The sequence below is a fragment of the Gavialis gangeticus genome, unplaced genomic scaffold, assembly GCF_001723915.1.
Source record: "Gavialis gangeticus isolate Ggan-Ray unplaced genomic scaffold, GavGan_comp1, whole genome shotgun sequence".
Classification (NCBI taxonomy): Eukaryota; Metazoa; Chordata; order Crocodylia; family Gavialidae; genus Gavialis; species Gavialis gangeticus.
The window spans coordinates 11,790,221-11,802,183 of NW_017729001.1; the positions used below are offsets into that span (position 1 = coordinate 11,790,221).

Below are 11,963 nucleotides of genomic sequence, written 5' to 3' on the forward strand. Positions count from 1 at the left end.
TTTTGCCCGCTATGTATTTAAAAAAGGACTTCTTGTTGTCCTTTATCCGGGTCGCTAGTCTCAGTTCCATCTCCGATTTGGCCTTCCTGACCGTCTCTCTCCAGCCCCGAGCAACCACAGTATAGTCCTCCCTGGTGATGGCCCCTCCCTTCCATTGGGTGTATGCCTCCTTTTTACCTAGGAGACGTTCCCGTATGCTTTTGGTGAGCCATGGGGGCTTTTGTGCCCTCCTGCCCCCTTTGATTTGCATTGAGATTACCTCCCTTTGGGCTTGGAGGATCATCTTCTTAAGAAGCAACCACTCTTCTTGGACACCCGACTCCCCTCCCCTCCGGGACCTCAGTGCCTCCCTGACTATTCTCCTTAGCTCACTGAAGTCCGCCCTCCTGAAGTCCAGGGCTGCTGCCTTGCTGCAGGCCTTTGCCACCTTGCGCTGGATGGTGAATTCCAGCAGGCGATGATTGCTGTCGCCCAGGTGGTCGAGCACCCGCAGCCCCCTCACCAGGTCGTCACCCGTGGCCAGCACCAGGTCCAACAAGGGCATCTCCCCTGGTGGGGCTGTGCACCTCCTGGGTTAGATGGAGGTCCTGCATTTCAGCTAGGAACCTACTTGAGTGGTCAGACCTAGCTGATTGCTCTTCCCAGAAGATATCTGGAAAGTTCAGGTCACCCATGATGACCACGTCTTTTGACCTAACTACCTCCATGAGCTGACTTAAGAATTCCTGGTCTAGGTCTTCCCCTTGGTTGCGTGGTCTGTAACAGAACCCCACTGTTAAGTCCCTTTCCTCTTGACTGCCTTGTATTCTAACCCAGAGTACTTCAGTGTGCTCCTCCTCTGACCCCATGCTTCTTGATGAGGATGTGTATTTCTCCTTGATGTAGAAGTGACACACCCCCACCTTTCCTCCCTGTCCTGTCCCTCCTGTACAGTCTATAGCTCTTGATATTCACTGCCCAGTTGTGCGTTGGGTCCCACCACATTTCTGTGAGCCCCACTATGTCTGGGTTGGTGTCAACTAGCAGGAGGGTAAGTTCCTCCTGCTTGTTTCCCGTACTATGAGCGTTTGTGTACAGGCATTTGAGGCCTCCTGAAGATGTGTGCACTGGCCCCCTAATCTCAGCATTGCCCTGGCCCCTGTTGCTTACCTGTGTATTTGTTCTGCTCGTTGGTCTAGGCTGGGCTGTACTTGTGGGTGCTTTTTGGTTTAGAGGTCCAAGGCTTCCTCCGCCCTCGTCTTCCCCTTCCCCCGATGAGCCTAGTTTAAAGCCGGGTGAAGGGGAAGACGAGGGCGGAGGAAACCTTGGACCACTAAACCAACCGGCACCCACTTGTCCATGTCTGTTTAATAGTTTCCACCAATACAACAGTATCTGTGCTTGGAACTTACCATCATCTTCAGAGTCAGCAGCTTGCATGGAAATCCATCCACAACGTGGTGAACCCTCCAAGACAGTGATGGAGCTAGAGGGAAAATCAAAACTTGAACTCAGGAAAAGGGAAAAGGATTTAGCTCTGTGCAGCAAACACAAGACAGTTGGACATACTAAGAAATAAAAGTTAAGAGAGAAGTTACGTGACCTTTTTCAGTGGTTTCACTTCAATTCTTCACTGTTGAAGTGGTCACAATAGCGCAGGTTCACTCCCAACAAAAGTGTGACACACATGAACTGCCCAACGTTACAAGAAGCCAAGCCACACTGAACACTAAGACATTTAGTTCCCATCAGCCATACTTTTGCTTTTAAGTACAGCAGCAGCAAACTGCAGCTTAGTGCAGAATTTGGGAGTCGTAAGGATAACGTGAAATGAGATCAGAGTATTTAATAACCAAATTTAAAGCCAGCTCTTAAAAGGTAGAAGCTCTGGTGAATGTACATTTTGCTTATTTCTTTTCCAGTGCAGAATATACAGCACTGAGGATAACAGAGAAAGGCAATATCAGGTTTACTACCTCAGCAATGGAAAACTGAACAAGGGTGAGGTCAATTTATAAGCATCTGGAGGCCTGGAGTAATGCAGGGGTGGAGGAACCAAGAGCAACAATCCTTCCTTAATCTCTAAGAATTTTTCCTATGGCAAAAGATGCACTTAAATCTACAATGATTCCTTCACCTAGCACTTCAGCAGCACTCACACAGCTTTAGTTAGGAAAAAGTCTAAGTCTTTATTTGATCTCATATTGCAAAGTTTTGGTCACCCGTTTGCAGATACCTGTCTAACATTGTTCCCAGTTTCTTTGCAACATGTGCTCTGAACTCTGGTGTGGTCTGTAACTCGTTCCCATCTTGGTCATGATCATTCACTCTCTGCCTGTTTAAAATAAAAAACAACAACAAAAACTGTGGTCTTCTTCAGGCCCTGTGATCCTCTGTTGTTCTCAAGTAGGTGACAGGGGACCTGCACTGTGACAGAGCATCTTGCGCCTTAAATAATCAATTTAAATCCAATTCAGATAAATAGTAAACAAAAGCAATTATTATAAGAGGGCTGTTCACTAGCAGATGTGGACTTAGCTTTAGTGGGCTCAGGACTGTTCCCAAAGCACACATTACCCAATTACCTCCAACTTAAATTATATTAACTGACCCATTTGTGAGTCTCAAGAGCAGAGACAAAGAACTAGAGCCTGGGAAATCCTCTCACTCCTACACATGGTCCCTGAGGAACAGAGCTAGGATATATTAGGCAAGGCAAGTGCTGCTGCTCATACCAACTCTGCTCTTAAAGAGAAGGCTTTATTACGAGCAGCTGGGGTGACAAGCTTGGAGTATAAATTCACACAGAAAAGTATGGTATAAACTAGGGGTGCACCAATAGAGATTTTTGGGTCCAGTGCCGAGATTTAACGAAGCATATCAGCTGATACCAATCCGATTTCCAATACAGCTGCCTGGTAAGTATATTGTGGGGGAAGGGGAGTGAGGGGGGTGGGGGGCAGATTAATGCCCCCTGGGGTGAGGGAGAGGGCAGAGGCAGGCACTGCCCAGCCAGGGCGAAGCTGGGGAGAGGGCACAGGGTGGGGTGCCCCTCTGATTTGCGTAGGGTGGGGCAGAGCAGGTTGCAGCCGAGACCGCACAGGGCTCTTCTCGGCAGGGCCTGGGCTCAGAGCAGGTGGAGGATGCTGCATCCACCCCAAATTTAGCCACCATTCTGCTCCCAGCGCCACCGCCACCAGTTGCCCAGTGAAGCCTGGCCTCTTCCCGGCATGTGGGTGGAGGCAGGCTGTTCAGTTGGGGCTGTGGCTGGCAGTGGAGCGGCAGCGAAATGTGAGGTAGATGCAGCACCTTCCCAGCACCACTGGAGCCCGCTCCAAGCCCAGCCCCTGCCAAGAAGAGCCCTGCACAGCCCTGGCTGCAGCCCACCCTCCCACCGTACCCTCCAAGGGTGCAAGCAGTGGCGAGAGCCATGTCCCCTGTCACGAGCCAGGCCTCTGGGCCCCCCCCAACCCTGCCTGAGCAGCACCTGCTCCTGCCCTCTCCCTCACTGCGGGGGGTGCTGATCCGTGCCCCCCCACCATTCCCTCCCCTTTCACCACACCGGACTTAAAAGCTGGAGGCAGCTCTCCACGCTGCTGGCTCTGCTTCTTGCTGCCCGAGTGCTGCGCTGCAGCTGCGTGTAGCACGGGCATTTATTGGCCAAATTATTGGCCTATTGTGCCGATATCTGATATAGCCAAGTTTCTTTATATTGGTACTGATCCAATATCGGACCGATATATCTGTGCACCTCTAGTATAAACTACTAAATTCACACAGAAAAGTATAAACTACTGATTTAACTATGCAGAAAAACTGTCTTCAAAGAACAAAGTTGCTAAATCAAGCACTCAAAATTCAAAGATGCTGGAATTAAGGCTGCCTGCGTCCAAAAGCACCAGCTGATGCAGCTCAGAATGTTCAATGGATTTCATGGTTTCAAGCTGGGCCCCAAAAATGAGGAACATGCAGTTAGTGGCCACCTGTAAAAATCCACTTTACACGATCGCACAGGAACCTTGTGATGGGGACAGGGATAAAAACCAACTTTTCAGGATAGCATTCAACTGCCTTCACAGCAAAAACGAGAACAATCTTATGATTCCCCCATGTAATCACTACACACCTTCCACCTTCAACAAAGGTGGCATGCTCCTATAAACAGCTCCCTTTACTACACGATAGAGATTTTGGGGCCTGATACCGATAGTCAATTTTTAAGGAGGCATATTGGCTAATAATGATCCAATTTCCGATATGCAGCCAGGAAGCTTGAAGAGCTGTGTGCAGCTGGCAAGTCTGTTGTGGTGGAAGGGAAGTGGGGAGGGAAGGGGCATGGGGGTGCAGATCAAAGCTCCTGCAGTGAGGGAGAAGTGGGGCTAGGGCAGGCGCTGCCCAGCTGAAGTGAGGCAGGCATGGGATGGAGTTGAGGCTCATCTAGGGGACGCAGGGAGGTGAGGGGCAGCTCCTGCTGCTGTGTGCACCCTGGGAGGACGCTGGGGGCGGCGTGTGCCACCAGATCTGTGTAGGATGGGCTGCATAGCTTCATGCCACTCCTGCTTCTTGCCTGGCCTGTGCTCAGGACTCTTATGACCTTTCTTCCCTTCATTGTAGTGCTGCAGTCATTGGAGGCAGGGCTGTGCTACTCTTCCTGACAGGGGCTGGGCCGAGCTGTGCTCAGGGTGGGTGGTGGTGGCGCTGGGAGGGGGCTATGCAGGGTAGGGGGCTGCAGCCACCCCAAAATTTACCATAGCCTCCCCATAGCCTCTCCTCCCAGACCTGCCCTAACTCGGACATGCTTGTCTTTGCAACCATAACCTTCTGGATCTGCCACAGAAAGGTGCATCATCAGAGCCAGATTCAGGGCAAAAGCCTGCAGGCCAGATTGCAGGCCATGTCTGACACACCTAGAGCAAATGACAACCTCAGTAAGTTGTCAGCCTCCCTGAAGATCTGCCATTAAGGAGGGAACACTAACGGAAATTCAGCCAGGCGATTTCACAGACATTTGCTGACAGCAAAGGAATGTTGAGACTCAAGAATCTTGAGCTCCATTTCAAGCAGAACTTTCCTAAGTTATAAGCAATGGGGAACAGGTTTTAAGAAGGCAACTGTTGTGCAACTATAATGAGAGGCCACCATACTATTTCTGCTATGACAGCAGCACTTTTCTTCACTGAAAATGGACTCTGAAATCAGGAAAAATACCTGAGACTTGGCTGAGCTGATGGTAGCTTGTCCGTCCTTAAGCCACCTGACAAAGGAAAGCAAAGTCAAATTAGAATGATCCGAAACACCCATAATTCCCATTTTGTTGTAACAGATTTGACAGAGTATAAATCCTTTTGAAAAACAGGACAGGGGTCACATTCAAAGAATACTGTTATGATCTGAAACTCTCAAGCTGTACATAAAATGGCCTACACCACTGGCTAAAACATAACCAGTGTTTACAGTGGATCTATCCGCTGAAGAAGGAAAGCATCCTTACGTGGCAAGAATCCTCTGTGTATACAGTGTATTTCATTTAAAACATGTATGGCCCTAAAAGGGCAGCATGCCTTATTAGCACTGTCTGGGACATGGCACCTCATGGAGCACCAAACTTTTAAATGTTTAGTTCTGGCGTAGGTTAAATGCACCTGACAGGCACCCTCAGAGGTAGGGCTAGACACAGGAGGAAACCACAGGCAGAGGACAAGCCAAAGACTGACCAACAATTTAGCTACTGATTAAGCAGCCCAGGAATTGTGGCTGGAAAGAAGAGCTGGTCACCAGGCCAGGGGCTCACATGCTTCATGGATGCTCAACCGTGGGGCGTTTGGTTTCAACATCTGCTAACGCGATGGGCAGCCACGGAGCGGGACAGGACCCTTCGCCAACGGAAAGGGATCCGGGCTGGGCAGGGCAGGGCAGGGCAGGGCAGGGGGGCCCGGCCGGACCCCGCCACGTGGAAGAGGAAGAACCCGGCCAAGTCGGTGTCCAGCCGCCTACCGCTGCTGGCCTCCGGTCGCCCCGTGGCCGCCCGCTGCCCCGCCGGGTCCCAGGCGGCCTCGCGGAACCGCTCCCAGTCCTCCGCGCTGCTGCTCCCGCTCTCCGAGTCCGACCCGCCCGCACCGCTGCCTCGCGTGGGCGCCGCCATCTTGGAACCCTCCCCAGCCGCGAAGCACCATGGGGCTTGTAGTCCAGAACGGCACTCTCCCTCCGCAGCCCGTGCGGGCGGGAGCCGGCTTGTCCGCGGGAGCTCCGCTCCTGCCCCAGCCTCCTTTGGCAGCGTGTCCCCTCGCCCAGCAGTGCCCGAGAAGCTCCAGGGCCTTGCTTTCTACCTCTGTCCGGATAGCTAAGGCTGCAGCCTGCGCCCTGCCCAGCTTTAGCAAGCGGCTCCGAGAGGCCAGCCCTGCGGGATCTGCCTCTGGCTGCGAGGGCCCCGGGGAGAATAAGGGACAAGCGATGCAGAGCTCAGCATAGCAAGGAATGCATGGGCTGCAACAGCTCAGGGGCCCTGAGGAGAAGGGGAGACCCGGCAAGCTGGGAAGCAGCAGTGGAGTCCTCAAGGACAACCTAGGCAAAGAGCCTGCCGGCAGTAAGTCTGGCAAGGGCCCCGGGTGTAAAAGCAACAGATGAAGGGGAGCTGAGTCCCCTGGGTGTCGAGTCCTGGAATAAATGTAAGAAGGGAAGATAGAGGCTGAATATCAAGGATGAGCACTCAGACAGCAAGACCTGTCCCAGCGAGAGATGGGGACAGACATACTGCTTGGGTCTTTCAAAACTAAAGAGACAGACATATGCAGTATGAAAGAGATGCTAGAAAATGTGCACTAGCCAACAGTCCTGCGTTGGCAGGGAGATGTCAACTGGAGATTTGTGTTGTTATTTTCCATTTCTGACAAATGGTTTGGGGTTTTGCTTTGCACAATGTTGCGTGCTTGGGCACGTGAAATTCCTGGAGGACTCCATCAAGATGTGGAAAATGTGACAGGTAGACAGTCATTAATTCATGTACGAAGAAATGCATTAAGTATATTTTTTCCATGCAAAGGAAGTCTACATTGTCACCACCTGTGCTTCTTGTAACTAGTATGCACACAGATATGGGACCTTGCGTTCCAGGGATTCCAAACATGCTAACAACATTTAATAGCAAAATTAAATGGAACCAAATTATTTAAAGACAGAAAACAGTGGAGAACTGCTTTCCCAACCTCTTTTAGTCAATATGCTGCATTGTATTTGGACCTTTCCTAATGACTTACAGTATGCTATGCAGCTATTTCTTTTACCTGGTAGTTTTAACACTTTCTTAATGGAAATCTTTATGTTCCTAATAATACATATGAATCAAGACAGAAGTTTTAGTCCATTGTTATGTCTGCCAATGAGAAGTACAAGATGCTTCAGAGCACGGTGTAAAATACCTCCATCTGACATTTATGGGATAGGTTTCCCTCGCTTTATGCTGTACATGTGTTCCTGGAAAATGGCACATAACTCGAATTTGTGTAAAGGGAACCCACTTTACAATGTAGCAAATAGGGATATGTTCCAAGACTTCAACCGTACTGACTCCCAGACCCATTTCTACCGCTTTTACAAGACAATTTTGGTACTTTCCCACAACAGACGGTACACACAAGCACAGGGCACTATTATAATGATGGCAACTACAGAAACACATGTTGCAGACAACAAGCAAGGAGCACAGCTCCACACAGCAGACTATATTTTGGTGCTTGTCACTCCCACAGTGCACTGTGGAAAACAGTTGACTGTGGGTTTCCACCACACAGGTCGCATAACAGTGAATTTACGTTGCATATAACAAATTGTTGGTATAAAAAGGGTCATCACATAACAGTGAATTTGCATACAGAACCCGCATAAAGTGAGGGAAACCTGTAATGTGTGCTTATATATGACAAATTGTTCAGGATGTTCGTTGTGAGCTTGTTATTATGGCAGTGCTTGGAAATATAATTAAAAAGGCAGATAAGAACTGTCATCCTAGAAAAAAATGTTTGAAAGCAAGCATGTCACCTGCAAGAGACAGGTAGGATGCTTCAGGCCAAGAGAGACTCATGAAGCAAGTAACAGTTCCTGGAGAAGGCTTTCCATGTCCACCTAGAAAGAAAGGTTTAAGGAAAGACTGGAAATACATGGGCTAACAGGGCTGTTGAAAAGATGCAGGATGAAAAGGGTGATATCCTCAACTGTGTTTACATGAGGCCATGAATATACTACTGTGCTAAAAATACTAGTAGTATGGGAGAATAGTGGGAAGAATGACCGTGGAAAAACACTGGTACTAGACCCTGAAAGAGCCCTGACAAGGTGAAGGATTATTTATCTTGAATTGTGTTTGGCAGTCTATTGAGTATCACACCCTGAGGAAGGAAATCAAGGCATAGCAATACACATGATGGCTGATTTAGTAGATGTGGCACATAATTTCCTATAATCTTAGGCTGTCAAGTGCCCTGGAACATGGGGTTGTACCCCTTATATATGTTTTCCTATCCAGTGTTCATCTGAAAGCTCTTACAAACATATGACATGGTAATCCTTTGAATCCAACTTGGATTCAATGAGGAAAATACTGCCTTCCAAAATTTTTTAACTTGTTGCTATTCCATGTAATTGCTCCTTGTAAATGTTATTATGGGAATAGATAGGAAAGCCTCATTTATCCTCTCCAGATTCTTCAGGGTTCAAAATTATTGTCTCCTTGTACTAAACCTGTCTCTAAACTAGCTTAATTTTTTCAACCTCTTTTTTGTAAGGAAGGAATGTTTATCATATTGCTGAGATTCTTTGCTGTCCATCTCTGAATCTCTTCTATGTTAAGAAATAAATGTTGGCTAATAATCTAGTAAGTAAATGCTCTTGGATGTATATACTGAGAGTGTATTTTAAATATTTATATGAGACAGAAATAGAATCATTCTTTAGATAGCCTAACATTATAACTTGCAACTATCATTTGCATTGACAAGATTCCCTCAGTAAGCTGTCTAAAGTAGCTTTTAAATGAGTTGTATAGTTACCACAAAACATCAAAGCAACAGAGAACATTTTGAGCACATTACTTACTTTCATGCTCATAATACTGCAGAAAATCTGTTTATTTTGTAACAATATTCAATAAGAAATTTCTGCAGCAGTAACTAGCTGCACTGACTGCCACCTGACTCATTCTGGCTCTACTAGGGTGATGTCACAATCCCACAAATACCTTTAGGGCCTGTGTAACATCTCACTAATTTGATATAGTATGCAAGTGCTGAAATTTTGCTGAAACACTGATGCCCCAAGCCAATCTCATGCTTCTCAGAATATTATAACTGTAATACAGGAGTTTCCTGTCAGGCCAGACCTCTCTCGGTCTGCTATCTGGTACCATGTAAACCAGTACAGCCTGTTCCATGGTTGGGTTGCTGGCGACTAAATGAGCACCCCCACCTGTGCTAGCCTGGACTGAAAACAAGACCTGCCAAAGAAGGATGAGCTTCCTGCAAGCCAACAACTATCTGTACCTGGAGAGGATATGGGTGCCAGCAGGTCACTTTGCCTAAAGAATCATCAGTGATGCAAATCAACTCAATTAATCTCATACCAGATTGGTCGAGGCCTAGATCTACAGCTGCATCCAGAGTGCAGTGAAGGAAGGTTGTTACAGCATCTAAGGTGCCCCAACAATCACAGCAGCCTTGGGACTGACTTGACTTGAATACAGGAGTTTGGCCTGTCTGACAAGGTTCTTTGGGTAAATCCAGTATCTTTTATTAGACCACCTCTTGTGGGCTCAGATCAAGCATAGTCCTATGCTTGCCTGGCAAGAAAAACACCATGACTATGGAGGTAGTTCTTCCTAGTCGCACCGGGGAAAACTGCTCTCCTGGCACAGGGATAGTACCTGCCAAGGTAATGTATAATAAACCTCCCACTTAGCTGCTGGAGTGGGAAGGTCTTGACTTTAAGCCCACTTAATGGAAATGGGAGTCTCCTCCCTGGCTTGCCCCTGGGGCCCTATGGCTGAGGGCAAGCAAAACTTGGAGGCAGCTGAACCCCAAGCTTCTGGGCTTGGGCCTGCAAGTAGGATGCCTGCCAAAGGTTTTAGAAACATCTGAAGCCCCAGGTGTGGGTGGAGGATGTTTGCTGGTAGTAGGGACACTTATGGCTCTGGACTGACTCTTGAGTTTGGAATTTGTTTTGGCTAATTTGGCTTGGAATATGGAAAATTAACCCCCCTCTCAAATAGTTGGAAAAATTCTTCTTACCAACCTTTTGGGCACAAACACCCTTTGTCAGACTGAGGAAGCATCTGCAGATGGTCTTTGCTCTTCCTGGATGGGGTGGTAAACAGCCAGAGGCCAGTACCTTTATGCAAGAAAGCCAGTCAGTTAAAATGTAAATTGAAGTGGTCAGTAGGTGAGAGACAGGTGGGAGGGGAAGGGGAATGAATGTAGCTGTAGTCAAAGGATGGGAGACAGGAGAGTAGGGGGGAAGGGAATGAGAGTAGCTGGTAAAGTAGAGGGTTTACGTTTGGGAGTCAGATGTTAGATTTGCCTGTCTGACAAATTCTCCAACACAGCAAATATAACCAAGGTAACTAGTTAAGCCTTATGATGTAGGGCAGGATTAAAACTTTTGTAATAGCATAGATACCATTCTAGATATTGTTCACATCTCCACCTCAGTTGTTAGTGTGATATATTCACATCCCAGTCTAGCTTTGTGGTGATACTGTCACTGTGGACTTAGCAACTTCTCCTGAGGGCAATTCTAAGGCTTTTAGCATGGCTTCCTTCCCTGGCAGGACTAAATGTCATAGCTGTTATCAACAGAGACTCACCAATTAACAGGTTCACTGCAGTTTAGGGCTAGAAGGGGTATTGGGTCCAGCCCTCCTGCTCTGGGCAGGAAAGACTGCTGGGGGCAATGTGGCAAGCAGCAGAGGGAGCTGAGGGTGAGCACTGGGCAATGACTGGCCATGCTGACCTCCCTGCTTCTGGACTGGGGGCTACACAGTCTGCTCTGCTGTGTTTGAATCCATACGCTGGGCCTGTATGGTTTTAAGCTCTCCCTTTGGTCCCTGGGTCAGCCTCAGGCAGCGCCTCCAGCTCAGGCCTCCTTCCGGCACGTGCTCTAGACATGCATAAGAACATTGATATGGATTACCATTTACCGGGTCAGACCATAGGGCCGTCCAGCCCAGTAGCCTGTGTCACCTGGCAGTGCAGATGCTGAAAGGGAGAGAGGACTGGGTATAACCAGGGGTTTCCCCCACTGTTTCTCTCTCACTTGCAGCCTCCATGGTTGAAGGTGGAGGGAAGCTCTTGCTCCCATCCCGCCCTTCCACAGACTGGGTCTGGTGCCTCTGAGGAGCTCTGGCCCAGCCACCCGGGCAGCACTGGCCTCCCCTCAGCCAGGTGACGGTCACCCCAAGGCCCTTGTCCCCAGCGCTCTGCTTTTGTGCACAGCCCTTCGGGCCTGGGGGATATCCCGGGGCAGCAGGGAGGTACCGCAGGCGCCCCGGTTGCTGTTCCCTCCCCAGGCGCTGCCGGCTCCGGCCTTTCCCTTGGCCCCGGCTCCCGCCTTCTACTCTGTGGAAAGGGACGAGATGGAGGCTTTCGGGAGCCGGGCGGGCCGAGCCGGGCGCTGCCTGTCCGCAGGGGGAGGCCCCTCCGTAGCCCCCTGAGGGGGAGACTCCCGCCCGGCGCCGACTCGCGCGGAACGTCAGCGCGGCGGCCCAGCGCGGCGGCGGAGCTGCCTGTCCCTTCCCGGCGGGGCGGGCTTCCGGGGAGTCAGGTGACGGCTGCCGGAGCCAAGGCGAGCGCGGGCGGCCCGGGCCTCTCAGGTGAGCGTGGGGGTACGGGGTCTTGGCCTGTCCTGTCCTGTGGGGTCCGCCAAGGGTTCGGGGCGGCGCCGGTGAGAGGCTGGACCCAGCGCGGGCGCCGAGGGGCTGCCTGGGCTCGGCCTCGGGTGCG

At 49.7% G+C, this 11,963-nt stretch overlaps 2 protein-coding genes across 2 annotated transcripts in view; one reads left to right on the forward strand and one right to left on the reverse strand.

Moving 5' to 3' along the window:
• The window catches only part of CUNH12orf43 (chromosome unknown C12orf43 homolog), an 11,065-nt gene extending 4,931 nt beyond the window's left edge, over positions 1–6,134 (reverse strand). Inside the window, exons 1-4 of the mRNA XM_019506815.1 lie at positions 5,974–6,134; positions 5,188–5,233; positions 2,216–2,314; positions 1,392–1,465 (exon numbers count right to left, since the gene is read on the reverse strand). Coding sequence (XP_019362360.1) covers positions 1,392–1,465; positions 2,216–2,314; positions 5,188–5,233; positions 5,974–6,121 — 367 coding nt within the window. The 5' untranslated portion in view covers positions 6,122–6,134. The remainder of the gene's footprint in view (positions 1–1,391; positions 1,466–2,215; positions 2,315–5,187; positions 5,234–5,973) is intronic.
• A 5,620-nt stretch (positions 6,135–11,754) lies between these two features.
• RNF185 (ring finger protein 185) overlaps positions 11,755–11,963 on the forward strand; it is a 25,281-nt gene continuing 25,072 nt past the window's right edge. Inside the window, exon 1 of the mRNA XM_019506820.1 lies at positions 11,755–11,833. The gene's annotated coding sequence lies outside the window, so the exon portion shown is untranslated. The remainder of the gene's footprint in view (positions 11,834–11,963) is intronic.